General features: G+C 35.1%; 2 protein-coding genes across 2 annotated transcripts; both read right to left on the bottom strand.

Annotated features, from left to right (window-relative positions):
• Positions 1-7,934: 7,934 nt before the first annotated feature.
• On the bottom strand, positions 7,935-9,330 carry LOC111422575 (Hydroxyacid oxidase). The gene is made up of 5 exons (XM_023055779.2): positions 9,197-9,330; positions 8,472-9,141; positions 8,301-8,417; positions 8,140-8,251; positions 7,935-8,086 (listed from the first exon to the last, which is right to left on the bottom strand). The coding sequence occupies exons 1-5, from the start codon at positions 9,328-9,330 to the stop codon at positions 8,019-8,021; spliced, it is 1,101 nt and encodes a 366-aa protein (XP_022911547.1). The 3' UTR covers positions 7,935-8,018.
• Positions 9,331-9,484: 154 nt separating this feature from the next.
• On the bottom strand, positions 9,485-14,037 carry LOC139430065 (Phosphoseryl tRNA kinase). Its single transcript, XM_071196678.1, has one exon. It carries the CDS (start codon positions 10,235-10,237, stop codon positions 9,485-9,487), a length of 753 nt encoding a protein of 250 aa, XP_071052779.1. The 5' UTR covers positions 10,238-14,037.
• Positions 14,038-24,196: the final 10,159 nt, after the last annotated feature.

The following is a 24,196-nucleotide window of genomic DNA, read 5'->3' as shown; positions in this document are numbered from 1 at the left end:
GGAAAGATAAACAAGCATCTATGTATCCATGATTTGTTCTATTATAAAGGGTACCAAGGGGTATGTATGTATGTATGTAGAGAGAGGGGTGCGTAATTTTTACGCGCACTTAGGCCCCAGTGGGCCCCTTGTGCATACTCCCTTGGAGGCTCGAGATGGTAGAGAAGATCTCGTTAGGTGACGATACCGCTTACTCGTTTCCAATGACGAGTTACCGCCGCCCCGACCCCGAGGGGTCAGAGGGCGCTCACGCGCATTCGTCCCTATAAGTCGAGCCTCACACACATGCGTGCTAACGACAACCAGAGATGTTAGACTGGTTGCCGGGACCGACGGCTTAACGTCCCCTCCGAAGGACGGGGGGCGACTCGACGTGAATTCACCGGGGTTCGAACCCGGGACGTCTGCGTGTTAACCCGAGAGCTAACACGCTGAGCCATCACGCCCCCTGTACCAAGGGGTACACAGTATATATCATTAATCATTACACCCAATATGGTTTACCTTTGCGACATAACTCAATTCGCGAGCTGCAGTTTGGTATAGCATTTGGATGCCATAATAGTAAAAGCCAAACAACACATCAAATGGTGGTAGCGATTTTTGTAAAATTGAAGACCTGGTCGGGAGACTTAGACGAACAGAGTATTTTCAAGACAGTTCAGTTCGGCAGTAGTTCGTAGTCTAGTTCAGTCCAGTCAAGAAGGAAGTCCAGATGTATGTAGCAGTCCATAAACCAAAGACGCAGACAACAATAGTCGAAAACTAAAGAAGAAGTAGAAGAGTAGAGTTGCAAAGTGAGTCCAGAAAAGTTACTCCTAAGAGAAACAAAAAATGAACAAAAAAACGACAACACTAACAGGAATAATAAAAAAAGTATATAAAATAACAAGACAAGTAATAAAAAATACTAAAAGAAATAGTAGCAACTGTATAGCATTGTTCCCACGGACCGTTCCAACTCATAAATTGCCTAACAATTTTACATCAAATTGATTTATACTGTACCAAATTTCAGCGCTTTACTTTAAATAGTGTTTGAGATATTTGGAAAAATGTGTTAAAATTTTCTAACTTTGATGGCCTGTATCTTTGAAATTTAAAGACTTTTACTAATATTTTTTTACATGAATCGTCATCAATTTCACTCTAGTATATGTGGTTAAATTTGTTCCCTGAGTCACCGAAACATCCTATACAGGGTGATTTATAACATACGGAGCAGATTAAAAGAGCAAGTACTAGGGGCCAAACTGAAGATATTTTCTTAATAATGTTTTGACTACAACGTAATAATCACAAAGATATAGAGCATTAAAGTTGAATTAATTGCCCAGTATTTCTTACGATATACGGTATTACACTACGTTTAAATTCAAACTGCGAATATTTCGGGGTTACTTAAGCAATGCCTGATTAGCACCAATAATAAAATCTTTGTAATATGGCAGTTACGGCTATTTAAAAAACTGGTGTTTGTTTTTTGAGAACCGCTGATACCATGTTTTTATTGCTGTCAATCCAGTTGACTTGGTTACCTAGCAACGGACATGTCATTTAATTTTAATAATCAATGTCATTTAACGTCAAAATTAGAACATGAGTAGAACTATTACAAATCAAAAAGTACAATGGCAATTTACAGTAACGAGGCATACGTAGATATGGTTATTATTTATGGAGCTGCTGGAGGAAACGCTGCACACGCAAGGCGTCTGTATTTAGAACGATATCCAAATCGACAGATCCCTACTGAAAACATTTTTCTTCGGTTAATCCAGCGGGGAAGAGAGACAGGAAATTGGCAACCTAAGAAATGTCTTGGTGGCGGTAGACTAAACAGACATGGAGTGAATGTGGAAGAAGAAATTCTAGAAATTGTGGAAGCGGATCGAAGCACGAGTACTCGTCAAATTTCTCACCAACTCGAGGTATCCCAGAATTTTGTTTGGCGTACGTTGAAAAGTAACGGTTTACACCCCTATCATTTTCAAAAAGTGCAAAGACTGACTCCCGCTGACTATCCTTTGCGGTTGCAATTTTGCGAGTGGCTACTAAATGGTACCAACAGAGAAGCAGATTTTGCGGACAGTATACTGGTAACGGATGAATGCTGTTTTACCAGAAATGGTGTTCTAAATGTTCACAATTCCCATGTGTGGTCGGACGAAAATCCACACGTTATTCGTCAAGGCTCTTTTCAACAACGATTCAGAGTGAATCTATGGGCGGGAATTGTGAAAAATACGTTAATAAGACCTTTCGCATTACCAGGAACTCTTAATGGAACTTCTTATTTACAGTTTTTACAAGAAAATCTGCCAGTACTCCTGGAAGATATTCCGCTACTTATGCGACGTGAGATGTGGTTTATGCACGACGGTTGTCCTGCACATTTTAGTCATAATGTACGAGATTTCCTCGATAATGCTTTTCGGCAAAAATGGATTGGTTGAGGTGGACCTATTCCATGGCCACCACGTAGTCCCGATCTTAACCCATTGGACTTTTTTTATGGGGATTCATGAAGGATAGAGTATATGCCACCGAGGTTAATACAATCGACGAACTACGACATCGCATCACTGCCGCTACAGAGGACATACGTCCACGATTTCCACGATTATCGTTAAATTGGATTCGTCGTGCGCAGTTGTGCGTCGAAATGAAAGGACAGCACTTTGAACATATGTTATAAAGAGATTATTATTATTATTATTATTGTTATTTTCTTGTTTTAGAGATTTTGTAATTTTGCATTTAAAACATTATTATTATCCGTTTCATAAATTAACATCTATTATTTCTTTTCATAAATTACGTATTAAAACTAAACAATTAAATTGTCTACTTTGTCAGCTCCTTCAAAAATGAGGATGGCGTTGACAAGTATTTTAATTGTTCTTTAGTGAATATCAGCGGTTCTCAAAAGTTGACGCTAACTTATTTAAAAAATTAACATGCGATATCTATGTAACTATTAAGATTTTAACAAAACATTATTAAGAAAATCTCTTCAGTTTGACCTCAAGTATCTACCCATTTAGTCTCCTCCGTATGTTATAAATCACCCTGGATATGGGCCTGGAGGAACAAATATTTGGAAAAGATTTGTGCAGGCGAAAAATAATATTTGATGGATCGGTGAAGAGTGTGATAATGTATGGAAGCGAAAAGATGGGGTGGAAGGAATACAAGATGGAAGAGATATTGGAGGTGAATCTTAGGGTTGAGGAGAAAGTATCCGGGATATATACTGAGAGAGGAGTGGAAACTGGAGAAGATGAGGGCGGAAGCAAGCAAAATGGCGATAAAGTACGCGAATAGACTGGAGCAGAGGAGCGACTTTAATATTTTGGGAGAATGTTGGAGGGAGGTTAAGTCTGGAGTGGGGGATGTCAAGGAGGAGTTCATTCAAATGGAAATTGCTGCAAGCGATTACGAAACAACGAAGATAAAACAAAATATACGATTACAGGAACAGAATGACAAAATAGAATAGGACAGAACGTGACTGCCTGAAACATTGCAACTAAAACAAGAGAAAGAATTCGGCAAAATCATCTGCCAGATTGAAACAATTCAATTGCGTACAAGTTTCAGCGGTCCGTGTACCTCAAATGTGCTAAGATAGATTAAAGTTAATTCAAAACAAGAGCACTACATGCAAGCACTTAACTAATAATGACTATGACTCTGATGCCGTATAAATTTTGTTCTGCATATATGTTATATTGAAAGAAATGAATAGTAATAAAAGAAGTTTATAAAGTCAAAAAAAAGAAAGATTTTGTTTACTCACAACCCCCTTGAAGTTAAAAAAATAAAACACTTGAATTCTTAATTTAATGAATTTATTAACGCTAGCCGAAAATAATGAAAACCACCTGAACTGTTCGAACTCTATTGAATGAATTGTATAATTTCCTCTTATGAACAACACATTTTACGAAATTTTACAAAAAAAAGAGAAAGAAAAATAAACTGAACAATGAATAACTGGTGTTTGTTAAACCACCTAAACAAAAGTGAACAACTGAATCATTTATATTAAAGAATCTTCAATAACTTTTGCTATTTCATTACTTTTTCCACCTGCTTTGAAATCTTTCGAAGATGGTTCACTCACTTACATTTTTTTCCCAAAAAATTTGACTTTTTTTTAGCAAAATAGATATATTTTTCTGCCAAATAACAAATCGGAGATCGCATACCCTAAAAAGTTATCTAGTGATATAAACTAAATATTGACATATAAAACCACGAGTTATCTTCTTCCACAAATAGTTTTTTCAAACTTTTCCTTTGGCGGTCTAATCAAGGTGACATTACCCTATACCTACTGACCAGTCAAGGGCAATATTACACATCAGCATAGAATAAAGACTAATAGAAACTATAGAACCAGCCAGATATAATATAAGTAATAAAGTCAGAAAGATTGAGATAGGTCGACCATCTTAGGAGACAAGGCAAATGTGTCGTCAAGGTGGTGTAGGAAGATGGCCACTGGGAAGACCAAAGATGTGGTTGAGAGATAATATTGGAGCGAATCTACGGACCTTATAGCTGTACTTGAGAGCTAAAGGGGTGTATGTCCACTTTTAACAAAAATGAACTAATGCTTAAATAAGAATGCTCTAAAACCCAGTATTTCATTTTTAGTAATATTATTTTAAAAAACCTTATTTCTGTCTTCTAATCATTTTATTCTGATAATCATGGAAACTAATGATGAAGCAACGTTTGTCAAATTAGTGTCATATTCCTCATCTGACTCAGATATAGAAAGTGATTTAACCACAAAACCTAAATGAAAGTATAAAAAACGAATGAGGTATGAAGATAATTGGAAGAAAAATGTACGAAAAGTTAGGAGACAACAAGGTGAATTATATTTGTCTACTAAAAATATCTGAAAATCAATGCCAGCAGATTCATAATGATTTTTGGAAAAAAGTTCTTTCTTGGAAGTGTAAGTTCTGGGAAGCAGCTCATTAATTCTTGCGTATTTACTAAAGATGTAAAACGACGTAGACTAAGAGACCCTCTATCTACAAAATTGCGTACACAACTCTATATAATTTCTTCATTGAAAACAAAAACATCAGACTGTAAATTATTTATTATAAACACTTTATCGACAATGAAAATTTTTTTTATAACGCTCTAAAAAAGAAGTCTACATATAATACGTCAGTGCCTGATTGAAGAGGTAGAAAAGTACCTACCAATAAAATTTCTGATGAAGTATTGAAAAAATCACTAAGCACATTGACTTCTACCCTACGTATAAAAACCATTATTCTGGAGAAAGGTCTGCTAATAAGTATCTTGATTGCGAAGAACTTAGGAAGGAAGGTGAAGAATCAGCTAAGAAATGGCTTTTTAGAAAAATCTTCTACGAAATGTTGAATTTGTCGTTCCATTTACCAGACGACGACACATGTGATATGTGTGATTATTTTAATGTATTTTAACGCTAATCTTAGTGCAGAAGAAAAACAAGCCATTTCTAAAGAGTGAGATTCACGTTTAGATGATGCAAATAATAGATATCAAATGAAAAATGAAGACAAGAAATGTGCTTTAGAAAGTAATGAAAATTTACAAGTGGTAACGGCCGCTCTTCAAAAGTGTCTCCCTTTTTGACTAATTCTAATTCATTTTCAAAAGTTGTGGTCCCTAAATTACACAATACATAATCCTTGTACTAAGAACACTTGGTGTATGATGTGTGATGAAACCAAAGCTAGAGAAGGTTGTAATGAAAAGGCTTCCTGTTTTTTTTAAATGGCTACTTATAGAAATCAAAAATTGAAACATTAACACTTTGGACTGACAACTGTGCCGGAAAAAACTGAAATATGATAATGATTGTAATGTACATGTATTTCCCAGCATTCAGGTTATAAATCATAAATTTTTATTACGAGCCCATACTCATATGGAAGTAAATTGTCAGCATATCGTTGTTGAACGTGGAAAAAAGAAAACTAAACCATTTACAATTTTTACTTGCAATGATTGGATTAATTTTATTCGTGATTGTAAACAACACCCATTTAATATATTCTCCGAGTCTAGATTTTAAAAATGTTAGTACATTTTACTCATCATTAACAGCACCATTCATATCAAGAAAAAAAGTAATGGAGGGCGTCGTTTAGCCCCAAATTCGACGAGAAACATTAGGTTCATACTTTTTAAAAAAGACTATACCGGGCGTCCCTCAGAAGTGGCTCACCCCCATATTTTTTTTATTATTAGTGATATAAGAAAACCATTTGAAATGCATAATTAGGCCGTTAAAACGGATTATTACGACATGAAATCATTTACTTTGTACTTCCGGTTATACCGGATGTGAGTACTAATTTCGCTATTTTTTTAAATTTATAAATTTTTTGTTCTTCAGTTGTGTAGACAGCATAATTTCACATAACTTTTACTTGAACAAATTTTCACGATCGTTTATAATTTTTGAAAAAAAATTATTTTCATTGTTTTTTAACGTTTAGTACCTTCGGAAAATGTACTATAACTTTTGACGCATAGTAGCTAGGTTAATAGTATAAATTACGCTGTGTTCCTCTTGATTTACTATTTCTCGAGCAGTGATCACTGCTATTTCATCACTGCTTTCGTCAGTGGTTCTTTTTTAATAATAGTGTAAGTTAACAGTTGTATTAAATTAGTTTTAAAAGAAAAACGCGAATAAACGCGTGAGGCAATAGAAAATTTATTTTCTAATGCCTCATGAGACCTTACAGGCGTATTATACACCTCATTTTTGATTTTGCCCCATAAGAAGGAATCTAAAGGTGTAAGGTCAGATAACCTGGAAGGTTTTAACCAAAATAAAGTAAACAATCCAAATTATAATGTACAATGGACATTGTACATTGTAAGTTACTATCAGCTACAGAACATTTAAGACAATTAAGTTACAATTAAGACAATTAATTTAAGAACAATTAAGTTTAATTCAATTATTTTTGATCTTTGATTTTTTGTTCTTTTACACTAAATGTTCTGTAGCTGATAGTAACTTACAATGTACAATGTCCATTGTACATTATAATTTGGATTAACTGTATTAAAAAAACACGATAACGTAAGAACCAGTGACTGAAGCATACCAGTGATCAGTGCTCGAGAAATAGCAAATCAAGAGGAACATAGCGTAATTTATACTATTAACCTAGCTACTATGCGTCAAAAGTTGTAATACATTTTCCGAAGGTACTAAAACGCTAAAAAATAACGAAAAAAATGTTTTTTTTAAAAATTAGAAGCAATCGTAAAAATTTTTTTAAGTAAAAGTTATGTGAAATTATGCTGTCAATCCAACTGAAGAAAAAAAAATTATAGATTTAAAAAACTAGCAAAATTAGTACTCACTTCCTGAGGGACACCCGGTATAGACTATAATCATTTAATTTTTTAGAGCCAAAATGTAGTAAGTCCAATAATTTTGTGGAAATAAAGATTTTTGATAAAAATATGGTATTAATGAATATTTACAGACTATTAATATAAAAAATACCCATATTTCCGAGCTTTATTTGTGAGGTAAGAGCATGAGAATTATTAATTATTTCAATTTATTATTATTTGAAGTAAAAAATTAGACATTTTCGGCTATTCTACGATTAAGTCATTTTGGACTTATGTCCCTTTAACTCTCAGATACAGATATATATATCGAACGACCAGAGGAACTAATGTTGGACCACAGCAAATGTAGGCAAATTCCGTGAAGATCCACCCTGGGTTGTAATGCTACAGAGGGATGAGGAGAAGACATGTAGATTGTATGGGGATGATTGAAAGACAATTGATCATATACTAAGGTGCAGCGATTTTAGGTAAGGAGGTATAGAGTGGGTGAGTGAACTTGATGGATTTGAGGAGGAAGTGATATTAGTGTGTAAGTTGTAGATTATGTATTGTAGCTATTGTGTTTTAATTGTACAAAGAAAGTGACAATAAAAGATATATAAAAATAAAAGCTTTTAAATTTTCGCATAATAACTCTCATGGACAACCATTTCTTTTTTAATATCAACAACAGAAGAACAACCTAACAAAGAAGAAAGATGTTTAATTTGAAAAATAATTTTATATTTGCACTACCTGTTAAAGCTAAAGCAAAATCAAATTCTTTACGTAATATCTCAAGAATTTTTTTTACACCCTCTTCTCCGTTACAAGCTAATCCCCATAAAGTAGGTCTGCCAATAAAAACCTAAAAAATGTCGTTACATAACCTACTCATTACAAATTAATAATTGTACCATTTTAGCTCCTAAAGCCAAAGCTTTAAAAACATCAGTTCCATCTGTAACTCCTCCATCAAGATAAACCTCTACTTTTCCTTCAACAGCTTTAACAATTTCTGGTAAAGCTTCAATCTATAACAAAAAAAATACTCAAAACATTTATTATTAAAAAACTAAAATATTTACTGAAGCTGGGACTCCATCAACTTGTCTAGCTCCATGATTTGAAACCCAAATCCCCTCCACGCCAATATCAACAGCAATTTTCGCATCTTCCGCGGTTAATATCCCTTTAATAACCACAGGAAGATTTGTAACCGATTTTAACCACTTTACATCATCCCAAGTTAAGGAAGTATCAAATAATTTCTCCACATAATTATTTAAACCAGAACCATCCTGCGTTGTATTAATCTTAGTGGATTTTTCACCTTCAAAATTAGCAAATTTTAAATGAGGAGGTAAAGTAAATTTATTTCTGACATCAGCTAAACGTAAACCAAACATGGGAGTATCAACTGTTAAGGCAATTGCTTTAAACCCCGCTTTTTCAGCTCTTCTAATAAGATTTAAAGTTACATTTCGATCAATGTAGATGTATAATTGAAACCATTTTAATCCATGTGGTGCAGCTTCAGCAATTTCTTCAATACTACTTGTAGCTATGGTGCTTAGTGTAAATATTGTATTAAAAGATTCAGCTGCTTTTGCGTTTGAACATTCTCCGCCGGGATGAGCCATTCTTTGCATTGCAGTTGGTGAGATTCCAATCGGTATAGAAATTTTTTCACCCAAAATGGTTGTTGATAAGTCTCGATTTGAAACATTTGTTAAAAATCTTGGGCGTATTCGTAATCTATAAAAATATTTTGTGTTATTTATATAATTATTTAGATGATAGTTTTTGTTACTTTGTAAAAGCTGTTTTATTATTTTGAAGGGTTGTTTGTTGTCCAGCACCGCTTTTATAATAATCTAAAGCGTTTCTAGATAAAATTTTAGAGGCTTGGCTTTCAAAATCACTGACACACACCAAATTATCCATTTTGATTGTTACTTAACTCGATTCGTTAAGAAACTAAATAGGTTCTAAGTCTACTTAGTTGATAACATAGGTCAAACATGAATCATTTTACTTTTTTCTTGATAAACTTATTTGATATCCCTACCATGATACTTATAAAAGATCATGATACAAATTAAAATAATTTGCTTAAAACTTTCTCAATATTTTCTTCATCTAAATTCTCCAGTTCACAATATTCCCCATTTTTAATCTTTTTTAAAACGTCTTTACGTGTTTTTACATAATTTAATGAATTTTTTTGGTCATATTTAATTTTAGTAGATACAATTTTTCTCAAAATTAAATCAATCCTATGAAATTTACTTTCATTTATATTGTGTTGTATTTTTGGGATATATTTTGTATTACACATAGGATTATTAAAAGATTTATCTATAACATCCTTTAAATCAGACAATTCTTTTGCTGTAAATTGAAAACTTTCAGGGATAAAATAAAAATCTTGATGAGGTACTTCCATTTTATGATTCATTTCTTTAATAATCTCATCAGGAACTGGATTAGTTCGGACTTCATTCCTTTTTAAAGCTACATTTAAAGTTACTTCAAAGTATAGTTGCAGAAAAGAAATACTATGTCTTCTTGCTAATTGTAGGTATTCGTATCGCATACTTTTATAGTACATATTATCATCAATTAAAATTAAGGTTTTATTGCTTTGTAAGTTACTGATTAATTGATGAACATCATTTAAGATTTCTTTTCTCTTATCAGACGAATAATTACTTCCTATTATTTCATCATAGTTTATGTGTATAATTTCATAATCTAACCATATTTCCTTTAATTTCTTGCAAAATGTTGTTTTACCTGCTCCTGGTAAACCGATACAGACAATTAAACAATTTGTTTTATCCACACACATTCTGTTTATTTGTTATATTTAAAAAATTAATGTTAAATTTCAAAACATAACCTTATTTCTGATGACGAGAAATTGTATTTAAATGAACTGAAGTTAGATACCAACATTACCAACTGATACCAACTTACACAAATATGAAATAACCAAATTAATTTGTATGTTTTTTCTCAAGAACGGTAGAATCCAAAGAAATTGTATATATAGGAGCAGTTGTAAACAATAAAACTTGAAGCCAACATAACACGCGGGTTGTTTACTAATACTAACAAACTTTGTCGAAACCGAGAAAGTGCACAGATCGGACCACCGTCCGATTATCACCGAGCATTCCCGAATGTTAAATATTACATTACAATACATAAATTATATACCGGGTAGTACTTAGTTGTAAGGGTGTAAGCTTGCTTAATCCGAAATGTCTGGCAGTATATTCCTGCCCCGATCCCTTGCGGCGTTTTTGATCCATCTGTGAACATGCAGATATCTCCCTGAACTAGAGAATTTTCGTTTTCGATTCAGGACAATCTGATATCGAGCATAAATCACTGGTAGTGATCCCTTCCCATCTGACCTGTAAATAGTAGTTTGAGCCACTTTCTGTATATACAAATGCAAAAGTGACAAGCCAAGCAGAACATTCATTGCTAAAGTTGGCGTTGTGCTTATCGTGCCAGAGATTGCCAATTCAGCTTCTCGTTGAATTCGTGAAAGTTTACTGACAACTGTCGGGCTGTCCTATACCAGGCTGTGGCTCCGTATGTGATCATAGGTCTAACCATAGTCACATAGAGCCCGTACAGTCTTTCAGGGGTAAGTCCCAATTTTTTCCACAAAGACTACGACAAGTCCACAAGGATAATCTAGCTTTGTGTAAAACTTTCTGCAAATGTCAATTCCATGAGAGGGTATACCAAGGTTATACCAGAATACAAAAGACAAATCATGTTGTTCAAAACAAACATACTTATAAAATTAACCATTTCAATTCTGTTAAATATGCCTTATAATATCTATGATTTTTTTGGCGAGAATGCATTCGACGATTTTATAGATCGGTATAATATCCAATTAATTAAATTATTCATAAGAAATTTTATTAATATTCGTTTATTTCATGAAAGCAAATTAATGCATCAAGCCCCTAGAATAAAGCATACACTAAATAAACAAATCCTATTTGCAATATCAATAAACGATTCCTTTTTGGTAGAAGCAGTCAAGGGCAGAAAAGGGAGGCAAGGAGAAGATTGAGATAGTGGCGAAGAAGAGAGGTTCTGGTGGACAGATATAAGGATACGTCTAACAAAGATATAAGGAGGCAAGAAGAAAGTACAAAGAAATATTTGGGAATCAGCAAGGATTAAGGAGATAAGATGTGAAAAGGATGTATGGAGCTATTTGCATAAGTTGAGTAACGGAAGAGAGGAGGTCAGTAACGAAATAGAAATGGCGGAATGGAGGAGTCACTTTATGAAATTGTTGAGAGAGGTAGAAGATAGGCAGGTGGTGAAGGAGGAGGAGAGGACTAAGGGGGTGAGGAAACTACGGAAGAAGAGTTAGGAACGGTGTTGCGAAGATAGAAGAAGGGAAGGGCACCGGGGGAGGATGAGGTACCGAACGAGGCATAGTTAGAGACGACGAGAGAGGTGAGAAGGAAGCTGTAAGAGGCGTTGAACAACGTGTGGGGGGGAGATGTTTCCGAATTGTGGGAGGATGGATATAATATGCACCTTGTACAACAAGGGAAGTTAGCGAGCAGTGGGTAGCTACAGGGAAATCAAACTACTCGACTCCTCCTACAAGATTTATGCGAAGGTATTGCTGGGAAGATTGGTGGAAGAGATTTAGATTGAGAAGGGGACAGGGGCGATTGACAACGTGTATATCTTAAAACATCTGGTGAATATAGCGTTGGATAAGAAGGGAGCGAAGTTGTATGCCCTCTTCATAAATTTGAGGGCGACATTCGATAAGGTGGACAGGGAGAAGTTGTGGGAGGAGATGGAGAGGAGGAGGGTCATGGAGCAGCTTAAAAAGAGGGTGAAAGAGATATACAGGGAAACGACGGCTAGAATTAGAGTAGGGAAACGACAAGCCCCAGCCTTTTTGCCTTGTATACGGCGGATTTGGAAAACAGACTGGAGAAGGAGCAAATGGGAGGAGTAGTGGTAGGGGGGAGAAAGGTTCACGTGGTGAAGGAAGCGGTGGAGATGAGAAGGATGGTGAGGCACTTGGAGAGGTATTTCAGGAGAAGGAAAAAGGTTGGAGGTGAATGTAGCAAAGACAAAGTTAATGAAGTTCTGCAAGGTGAGAGAAAAAGGAGGGAAGAATGGAGATGGGAAGGGAGGGAGATTGAGGAGGTGAGAGAATTCACATACCTGGGCTATAGATTCAAAGGGCGAATAATGTGATGGGGTGGGTCTGGAGATGGGGATGGGGTGAAAGAGTGTTTGAGAGGGATATCAGAAAGAGAAAGATTATGTTTGATGGGTTGGCGAGGAGTGCAATGATATACGGGGCGGTGGTTTGGGGATGGAAGAAGCAGGATATTCTTGAGGACGTACGGAATCGGTACCGGAGGCGGGTTCTGGACCTGGCGAGGGTAACACCGGGGTATATTGTGAGGGAAGAAGGGCGGCCAGAAGAGCAATTAAATATGAAGAAAGGATAAATTAGACCATACTACGGGATCTGGGGGAAGTGTTGGAAGGAAGTTATGGAGGAGAAGATTAGATATGGTAAAGGACGATGCAGGGCGACCTCGATCTGTGAGTACTCCTGCAGTAGAATAGGGTGTTTTGAGAAGGGTTGAAGAAAATCCAGGTACGAGTGTAAGAAGGATCTCTGCTGCAGTAAACATTAATGCCTCTCTAGTTTGGAAAATTTTACGTCAGCAACAATTTTATCCTTACCATGTTCAACGAGTACAAGTACTTGTCGCTCCTGAGTACGTTTCGAGAAGAGCATTTGGTGAAGTGCTAGTGTTTTATTCACTGACAAAGCTGCTTTTACAAAAAACGGAATTTTTTCATAACAATCACGTTTAGGTGGATGAAAATCCTCACGCTATTGTACAATCAAGAAGCCAGTATAGTTTTTTGTAAATGTTTGGCTTGGTATACTTGGTGACCGATTGATAGGACCAACGATTCTTCTCAATCGCTTAACTGGTGAAACTTATTTGGACTTTCTGCTAAATACTTTGCCGATATTATTCGAAGATGTACCTCTCCAGGATAGGCTACAAATATTCAGGTTCATGCATGATGGCGCGCCTGCACATTTTGCGATCATTGTTCGTAATTTTCTTAATACTGAACTTTATAGTAGATGGATAGGAAGAGGAGGTTCAATAGTTTGGCCACCTAGATCAACTGATTTAAATCTTCTAGACTTTTTTGCATGGGGTTACTTAAAATCATTAGTGTATTCAGCACATGTTAATAACTTGGAGGATTTCCAGCAAAGAATACAAAATGCATGTGAGACTCTTCTTTTGTACGAAGATCTCAAGCATCTCTTCAAATGGAGGGAGGTCATGTAGAGCATTTGCTTTAAGCATTTTGTGTTCAGTTTTTATGTTCTGTTTGTATTTTCCCCAATGAAATAAACATTTGAAGACCAAGACGTTTCATTCACTAATAATATTGGAATTGCTTGTATCTTCGAAACCACTGCTTTTAGACCGGTGTGAAGACAGCAGTAAAAATTTCCGATGATACCCGAACGCCCATAGACGTCCGTAATACCGGACACACGGGGGCTCAATTTTTTCGAACAAAAAAACATTACATTATCAACTTAAGAAGTTTATTACAGTATATTAAACGTAATTAATATATTTATCACTAATATCAAGGTACAATCAGCAATTTTAATTAAAATAACTGGCTCCAGCTCCCTTATTGGTTCGAAGATCCGCACCAAACTTTATATACGCCTTCTAGACATGATAAGAAATATATTTATCGAAAGAAATTTCACTTGCAAAGGGTCCGCGGGGGTGAACTACCCCGCAGTAGATTATAATTTGCTCTACCGCCCTTATTCGGTCAAAGATCCGAACCAAACTTTACACAAGTGATCTAGACTACATTAGAATCAAGTATCCGTGAACAATTTCCACTTGCATAGGGACCGCGGGGGTGAACTACCCACCAGTAGATTTTAATTACCCCTACCGCCCTTATTCGGGCGAAGATCCGAACCAAACTTTACACAAATCTTCTAAACTACATTAGAATCAAATATCCGTTAACAATTTCCACTTGCATAGGGACCGCGGGGGTAAACTAGCTACCGGTAGATTTAAATTACCAATACGAAGGGGGGCGTTGACACAAATGGTCAAATGTGTCAAACCTATACAGTAAGTAGAAAAACCAGGAGGTCGACTTTATCCTTTCGGGTAAAATTATATGGGAAATAATTAATAAAAAACGCGTGAAACAAAATAGACAAAATTAAAGCCAAATTCGATCCAAATGATGTTAATGATTACTTTATTAAGGTACCTCTTGAATTGCCTTTTGTAAACAATTAATGTTGCTGATTGTGGGTTTTCCATTGATCAAGCAACATTTGTTGAGGTTCGTGACATAATAAACTCGCTAACATACATGGATGATTGCCGTAGGTCCTTTACAAACCATAATATACTGACCTTTCCGTCATTGTACATTTTGGAATGTGTAATATTTGTAAGGCGAAATCTCGACGACTTTATTAGTCATGACACTTTACATAAATATCGGACTAGAAACGGTACCCAACTGAGACCGGCCTTTTGTAGACTAGGTCGAAGTCAGTGCCACTTTAAATTTCTTTGAGTAAAATTCTATAACAAAATACCGAACGACATTGCTCGGTTGCCTCCTGAACTGTTCAAGAATAAAATTAAAACTTTTTTAATTCGGAAGGCCTACTATTCGTACTCTAACTATTTGTGCGACACCATACACCTGCGTGACTTTGGTGGTTAATGTTAATGTTTTTGTTCTGTAAACAACGGGATGTTCGATGATTTTTTTGTTAAGTACTAAAGTTAAGACTGCTGACGTATTTATATAAATATTGTTAACATTTATACTAAATAAATTCGAATTTGAATCCTCTTTTTTCAACAATAAATATGGCAGGAATAAATGCCCACATTTTGTACAGTTTCAGCGACAAAACAAAAGCAAAGCCGTAATTTAGAAAAGATTTTCTAAAAAATTTGGCATTGAAGATGAACGGATTTTTGATTGAAAGAAGCCAAATAACTACCCTGAACCAACAGGGTAGTTAAAACCCAAAAGGGAAAGCTCCAAGAACCAACAGATATAGACACTCCATCGACATCGCAGCAAACAGATCCACATGCAAGAAAAATCAGAGAACGATGCCAATTATGTGGTAGGGCTAAAAATAATTATACAACAAAAACATGTGATGAGTGCTATGAATTTAGGTGCAAAAAGCATCTGATTAGAAAACAAGTTTATCTCAAATGTAATGATCCCAATAATTCAGATGACTCATAATAATATTAATTTTTTTTTTAATTATTTTAGAATGTCTTAAAATTGTCAACGGATATTTGATTCTAAGGTAGTCTAGATCACTAGTGTAAAGTTTGGTTCGGATCTTCGCCCGAATAAGGGCGGTAGGGGTAATTAAAATCTACTGGTGGGTAGTTCACCCCCGCGGTCCCTATGCAAGTGGAAATTGTTAACGGATATTTGATTCTAATGTAGTTTAGAAGATTTGTGTAAAGTTTGGTTCGGATCTTCGACCGAATAAGGGCGGTAGGGATAATTAAAATCTACTGGTGGGTAGTTCACCCCCGCGGTCCCTATGCAAGTGGAAATTGTTAACGGATATTTGATTCTAATGTAGTTTAGAAGATTTGTGTAAAGTTTGGTTCGGATCTTCGCCCGAATAAGGGCGGTAGGGATAATTAAAATCTACTGGTGGGTAGTTCACCCCCGCGGTCCCTATGCAAGTGGAAATTGTTAACGGATATTTGATTCTAATGTAGTTTAGAAGATTTGTGTAAAGTTTGGTTCGGATCTTGGACCGAATAAGGGCCGTAGGGGTAATTAAAATCTACTGGTGGGTAGTTCACCCCCGCGGTCCCTATGCAAGTGGAAATTGTTAACGGATATTTGATTCTAATGTAGTTTAGAAGATTTGTGTATAGTTTGGTTCGGATCTTTGACCGAATAAGGGCGGTAGGGGTAATTAAAATCTACTGGTGGGTAGTTCACCCCCGCGGTCCCTATGCAAGTGGAAATTGTTAACGGATATTTGATTCTAATGTAGTTTAGAAGATTTGTGTATAGTTTGGTTCGGATCTTCGACCGAATAAGGGCGGTAGGGGTAATTAAAATCTACTGGTGGGTAGTTCACCCCCGCGGTCCCTATGCAAGTGGAAATTGTTAACGGATATTTGATTCTAAGGTAGTCTAGATCACTTGTGTAAAGTTTGGTTCGGATCTTTGACCGAATAAGGGCGGTAGAGCAAATTATAATCTACTGCGGGGTAGTTCACCCCCGCGGACCCTTTGCAAGTGGAACTTCTTTCGATAAATATATTTCTTATCATGTCTAGAAGGCGTATATAAAGTTTGATGCGGATCTTCGAACCAATAAGGGAGCTGGAGCCAGTTATTTTAATTAAAATTGCTGATTGTACCTTGATATTAGTGATAAATATATTAATTACTTTTAATATACTGTAATTAACTTCTTAAGTTGATAATGTAATGTTTTTTTGTTAGAAAAAATTGAGCCCCCGTGTGTCCGGTATTACGGACGTCTATGGGCGTTCGGGTATCATCGGAAATTTTTACTGCTGTCTTCACACCGGTTGCTTTTAGGACCTAGGTTTACTAACAAGGGAAGTATCAGAACTGTCCCTCACCGATTTTGTTGAAATTTGGTACAGCGATAGTATAGCCAAAAATAAGGTTTACGTATTTTTTTATACGTGCTAATAAAGCCCCTGGGGCGAGTTATAAGGGTTGGAAATCGGGGCAAAATATATATATTTGCTTATAGGCTGAAAACGAAAATAGCTATCGAAATGTGGTAAATATAAACTGATATTCATTTTCAAAGAGCTTTCCATTGATGTATCAGACATATATCTGATGGCTTCAGGGGGTAAACTACCCCTAGTTTTTTGGAATATTTCAAAAACTAAACTGTCGATTTTGGCGATATTATGTGTCCTTATAGTACGTTTAAAAATATTAATGACGTGTTTTTTCTTATTTGCGTCTGACCATCCCATGCAAAGTTACGGGGTATGATAGATAACCCCTTTCCTTAAGAATAATGTGATAAACTGTTACACTTTTGAACAATATTTTGAAGAAAAGCATAAATTAGATGTAAATTAAGATTTACGCTGTAAAATAAACCCTATACGACATTTAGGGGTGGCTGGGGTTAACTACCCTAACCACCCCAAAAATTAAATTTTTTTGCGAAAAAAACCGATTTTTGTGCAATTTACGACCATGATTTTTTTATACGTTAGTACTATTGTAAGAACAAGGGTTAGAAGTTTGGGGTAGAAAATATATTTTCGCTAATAATTTTCATAATCCTACAGAAAACGTTTTTTATCCTTACTTTATTTAAATAACACAAAAGTTAGTGTAGTTATATAAATATTTATTAATAATGAGTTAAAAAGTAACTGGCAAAGAAATGGTTGACTATTACAAATTATATTCTACATTATTAATTTAATTTCTTTCTTTTTACTTTTTTTTATTCAATGTATTGTTGGCAATAATGAAAATCATGGAAAAAATGTTTTAAACACAACGATTTAAAACAAAATAGTATATTAAAAAACAAGTTTTCATTCATTCAAGTTGAAAAACGAGTGGCGAAGCCACGAGTTTTTTAATGAATGAGTGCTTTAAGTCTTATGAAACGTGTTTTTTATGCTATTTTTTGTAATTCGCGTTTTTATCCTTTTTTTTCTCAAAAATAAAATAAATTTTGACAATGTAGGGAAATAGGTATGTAGCAGTTGGTAACACCGTAACACTTGAAAATAGAAATTTGAATTGACAAATAGAAACTGTCAAAACACAAAAAGGATTCACCTGATAAAAATGTTTCATGTACACCTCCCAAAATAAGAGAAATTGCTCAGAGTTCAATGTCCTTATCATTGTGGACCTTGTATTCGAAGTTAAGAACGTGTTTAAACATCCATAGACAAACATTGTCACATTGACAACTAGAAAAATTAATGACCCAATGTCACCAACTTGAACTGATTCCATAAAATGTTACTAAAATCTCATTACAGCATCGGATGCTGTAGTGTCATTACAGCACCCGTTTGAGTACTGTAATAGCTTTCATTACCGTCGCGAATTACAAAAATATGTTTACACCATGCACAAGTTATAACAGCTATTTCTCCACAGATATCGCACGTAGGTTTTTCATTGGAAAAGCAAAACTCCACGAGATTTTCAAACTGTTCTCTCCTCTATAGATCCAGACGCAAGCCACGCGTATTTAAAAACATTAATAAATCGTGGGGAAGACAACTGGTTATGCGTTAGGGATTGCAATTTTAAAATATTACCTTGCTGATGCAAATTGACATCGTACTGGTAGAGAATAATTTGATCAGAAAATCTTCTAATGAAATTATTCCATATTCTAAAACCAAGTACATCCAGGGGTTGAATTTGACCTGTTGTTCCTGCAGGTATAGATAAATATTTAAACTTAACATCCGATGGAGTTACTTTACTAATAATTTCAGGGCAGTGGCCACTCCAAGAATCCAGTAATAGTAATAATTTGGGTCCGGTGTTTGGGAAATAGACATTTTGTAGCCAATTTTTCATATGAGCAGAAGTCAGTTTACCAGACTTTGATGCCAAAACGAATATGTTATCTGCTTTGAACATTGTATTTATTACCCTCGGTCCAAACGTACCAGAGGATTCTAACAATGTAGAATACAATTTGTGATATTTAACCATTTTTTTCAGTTGCTTTTTAACTCATTATTAATAAATATTTATATAATTATCCTAGCTTTTGTGTTATTTAAATAGAATAAGGATAAAAAAGCTTTTTCTGTAGGAGTATGAAAGTTATTAGTGAACATATATTTTTTACCCCAAACTTCTAACCCTTGTTCTTACAATAGTACTAACGTATAAAAAAATCAGCGTGGTAAATTGCTCCAAAATCGACAAACAATTTTCGCAAAAAAAAATTTATTTGGGGTGGTTAGGGTAGTTAACCCCCGCCATCCCTTAATGCCGTATAGGGTTTATTTTACTGCGTAAATCTTAATTTACATCTAATTAATGGTTTTCTTCAAAATATTATTCAAAAGTGTAACAGTTTATCACATTATTCTTAAGGAAAGGGGTTATCTATCATACCCCGTAACTTTGCATGGGATGGTCAGAGGCAAATAAGAAAAAACACGTCATTAATATTTTTAAACGTACTATAAGGATACATAATATCGCCAAAATCGACAGGGTAGTTTTTAAAATATTCCAAAAAACTAGGGGTAGTTTACCCCCTGAAGCCCTCAGATATATGTGTGATATATCAATGGAAAGCTCTTTGAAAATGAATATCAGTTTACATTTACCACATTTCGATAGCTATTTTCGATTTCAGCCTATAAGCGAATATATGTATTTCGCCCCGATTTCCAACCCTTATAACTCGCCCCAGGGGCTTTATTAGCACGTATAAAAAAACACGTAAACCTTATTTTTGGCCATACTATCGTTGTACCAAATTTCAACAAAATCGGTTAGGGACAGTTCTGATACTTCCCTTGTAAGACTTTTTTAACACCCGGTATAGGAAATTGTAAACTTTTAATTAACAATAAAAAGCATTACTATTACTAAATGATTCCTTTTACGTTTTTATTTCATTTTTTTTTGTAAATAATTTCTACAGGTGTCCCGCAACGATTGTGCAATACTGCATCAGCGTATTCTCTGATCGAAAACAGACAAGAAAAGTCTAATAAACATAGATCCGAAAATGGGCCAATTTCGAGATATTCAAAGTTTTAGTTTCATAAGCTGACCTATTGTAAACATCATTAATTCTAACGATTTAGATGCAGTAATTATATGATAACCATGGTTACGATGGTTAAGATAAAGTTTAATAAATAATAAGATAATATTAAGTTAATTAACACAGTTCATTAATAATTTAACAAAACAAGTAACAAAGATTGTCGAAGAAAATCGTTCAACCAGCATAAAAACAACGAATATTTAACAAATTGGAAAAGATTCATGTCATAATAAATGTTCAATATACGCACCATTTGCTTCTAAACACAAACGGATACGTTTTCTAAATGAACTTCTAATGCGTTCAAAGATACCAGGAATTTGTTTTACTGTGTCAAATGCGTTACTAATTTTATTCTTCAAATCCTGCACATTTTGAACGTCTTCAGAATAAACAATTTGTTTTAAATGTCCCCAAAACCAAAAATCTAACGGATTTAAATCTGGTGAACGAGGTGGCCACGGGACAGGACCTCCTCGGCCAATCCACTTATTGCCAAATCTGTTATTTAAGTATGCTCGAGTAGCGCGTGCATAATGTGCTGGTGCTCCATCGTGCATAAAGTAGCAATCTTCTAGAATTTGTTGAGGTAATTCATCAAATGCCTCTGTAAGGTCATTTTGTAAAAAATGTATGTAGGCATCGGCTGTCAATCTCTTTGGAAGAAAAAATGGACCTCATAACTGATCACCTATAACTCCAGCCCATACATTAGCACTGAATCGCCACTGATGATGAGTTTCTAGTATTGCATGGGGATTTTCATCGCTCCAAACGTGCGCATTATGAATATTAAAAATTCCGCTTTGAGTAAATGTTGCTTTATCCGTAAATACAATGTTTATGGGAAAGTCGATGTTTACTACCTCTTCCTGTATGGCCCACCTACAAAAAATCTCTCTTTTTTCGCCATCATTTTCTGTTAGAGCTTGAACGGTGTTGTAATGATAAGGATAAAGCAACTGCTCCCTTAAAATGCGGTGAATGGTTGTTTTGTTAATGTTTTCTTGTGCAAAAATTCTTCTAATGCTGGTTGAGGTATTTTCATCGACTCTTCTCAAAACTGCTTCTTCTAATTCCACCGGCCTTGTGTAATGTCTCTCCGTGGAATGGCTGTGGATTACGCTTCCCGTTTCTTTTAATCTGAGAAATAGTCTGCTAAAGGTGTGACTATTAGGCAATCGTCTGTTCGGGAACCTTTGCGCGTAATGACGAGCTGCTAACGACGCATTTCCATCAGCTAGTCCGTAACAATACACCATATCCGCCATCTCTTCCTTAGAGTAATTAATAGGAGCCATACTTAATAGTTTTATTAAATTAAATAGTAAAATAATAATTTTGTGAAGTATTATTATTTTTTTTTGATTAGACAACTTATCGTAATCATAGTAACGACTTAATTATTATAAAAACAAATTTAAATTCATGATGTTAACAATATCAACTTATGAAACTAAATCTTTGAATATCTCGAAAATGGTCCATTTTCGAACCTATGTTTATAAGGCTTTTTTTGTTTATTTTTGATCATAGCATACGCTGATGCAGTTTTGTACAATCGTTGCGGGACACCCTGTATAAAAGATTATGATAGAAGATACCCGACTATGAGGAAATATCCGGTATGAAATAAAGTCTAAAAAGTTTCATTGAAAGTCTGTAATTATATTTAATTTTCTTATATATTTTGATAATATTTTCTGTAATGTTGGCTTTTTGGTTTCTTGCACCTAACATTTCTTGCTACTAGAACTATTTCTTTCATGATCACAAAACGTTAATAATTGTTACATCAAATCTATTTTTTAAACAGAAAAATAAAATAGAATTTTTATTAGGCAATCGTCTGTTCGGGAACCTTTATATAGAGTATACTACTACTTTTAGTTTAGTAACAAAACTTATCAGTCAAAATACTACATACTTATTTTCTGATCACGATATCATCTTTTGTGAGTTATTGTTAGCTGAATCTTTCTCCACAGTTTCTTTTAGGGTCGGGAGAAGTCTGGGTACGATCGATGCAGCAGGTTTTAGGGAATTTTTAAAGCAAATTTCTTTTAATCATATTTTTTTATTGAGGACATTAACGAGAAGCTTGCTTTTCTCAATAATGGCATTCTTTCTGCCTTTGATGTTTTTTCACCTGTGGTGTGTAGACCGAAAAGCAGTAGGATAAGACCACCCTGGCTCACTGACAACTTAAAATTTATGATCTCATTGCGAGATAAGGCGAAAGCGAACTTGAAGAAGAATCCGTCTTCCGCTAGATGGGACTATTATAAGTCTCTGCGGAACTTAACGGCATTTACTGTGAAGGCAGAGAAAAGAGCTTATTTTCGTCATATTGGTAATATGCGTGACAGAAGACAATTGTGGTTTAAACTAGGGTCACTTAGTTTGAAAAAGAAGTCAGTATCTGGTATCCCTGATGCTTTAAAAAATGTTAATGAACTGAATGATTACTTTCTTAACAGTATCTCTGATATTCTTGATTCAATGCCTCTTGATCAATCGGTTTTGGATTTTTATACTAGTTTGCCTAATAATGGAGGTGTTTTTGAATTTTCTACTGTTTGTCCTACTTTGGTCGAGAAACTTGTGTATGATTTAAGGTCATGTTCTGAGGGTAGTGATGGTATTAGCGCCGATATGATTAAGGTGAATGGTAGATCACAGTCGGTTGTTATTGATGGGTGGCATCCGAGTGTCGTGAGGTTATCTCCGGGGTTCCACAGGGCTCTATTCTGGGACCGATTTTGTTCTCCATTTATACAGCTCATCTTTTTGATCGGATTCAACATGGTACACAGTATGTTTACGCGGATGATACGCAGTTGGTTCACTCCTTTCATCCCTCCCAATGGCGGGAGGCTATTCGTCGCATCAATACTGATCTCCATTGTGTTTATGAGGCATCCACTGCACACTGTCTGAGGATCAATCCTGATAAATCGGCGGTCATGATCTTTGAGAATACAAAATTCACTTCAAAAGTGGCTCGGCCCTTTGGTATTGTCATGAATAGTACGAAATTACCTGTAGTTGATAGTCATAAAAGTCTTGGTTTGGAAATTGATAGTTCTTTTAGGTATTCGTCTCAGGTCAGTAAATATGTTAAAAACGCTTATTTCGCCCTCAGGCTACTTTTTCCGCATAGGTCTTACTTACCCATAGATGTCAAGCGGATGTTATGCGATGCTCTTGTTTTGTCTCAATTTAATTACATGGTTCCTGTATACCATCCAGCGTTAACTGCTTTTGATTCAAATAGAATCCAAAAAATTCAAAACTGCTGTTTACGTTTTATTTATGGCATACGAAAATATGATAAGAGATCTCATAAGTTAGTTGACGCTGGATGGTTGTCGATGGGGAACAGAAGAGTGCTTCAGACATTGGTGGTTTATCATAAACTAATGTTGAGTAAGACTCCAAGTTATTTATATAGGAAGATTAATTTTAGAAGTAACGTTCATAATCGATTGACTAGGTTTATTTCCTTTATTTCTCCACCTGTCCATCGCACGGGTTTGTTTGAGAGATCTTTCTCATACCATGTTTACAAATCCTATAATCTTATTTCGATGGCTGATAGGAAGTTAAGTGTATCGACGTTCAGGTCTCGGTTATTTGAAAGATTATTCAGATGTCAGTGTGCTTCTCTGTTGCAAGGGGTCCCGATATCGAGTTGCGTTGCGCATGTCACGGAATCGAGTTTAGATAATTAGTTTATTATTTACAACTAATTTAATAATTTTTTTTTGTGTTTTGTGTTTGTTACGTCTTCAATTATTAATGTTTAATACCTCTTTTTGTTATCGAGGTCCAGATGGAAGAACAGGATTTTATTTTCCTGAATCTGCGCCT

Source organism: Onthophagus taurus, chromosome 6, assembly GCF_036711975.1.
Source record: "Onthophagus taurus isolate NC chromosome 6, IU_Otau_3.0, whole genome shotgun sequence".
In the NCBI taxonomy this organism is placed as follows: domain Eukaryota; kingdom Metazoa; phylum Arthropoda; class Insecta; order Coleoptera; family Scarabaeidae; genus Onthophagus; species Onthophagus taurus.
The sequence above is the reverse complement of the archived record's forward strand: the minus strand, read 5'-3'. Positions and strand labels throughout refer to the sequence as shown.

Coding starts and splice junctions, on each gene's coding strand:
- LOC111422575 (XM_023055779.2), bottom strand. CDS start 9,330: ATGGATAATTTGGTGTGTGTCAGTGATTTTGAAAGCCAAGCCTCTAAA. Junction 9,142..9,196: donor AATAAAACAGCTTTTACAAA/GTAACAAAAACT, acceptor ATATTTTTATAG/ATTACGAATACGCCCAAGAT. Junction 8,252..8,300: donor TGGCTTTAGGAGCTAAAATG/GTACAATTATTA, acceptor GACATTTTTTAG/GTTTTTATTGGCAGACCTAC.
- LOC139430065 (XM_071196678.1), bottom strand. CDS start 10,237: ATGTGTGTGGATAAAACAAATTGTTTAATTGTCTGTATCGGTTTACCA.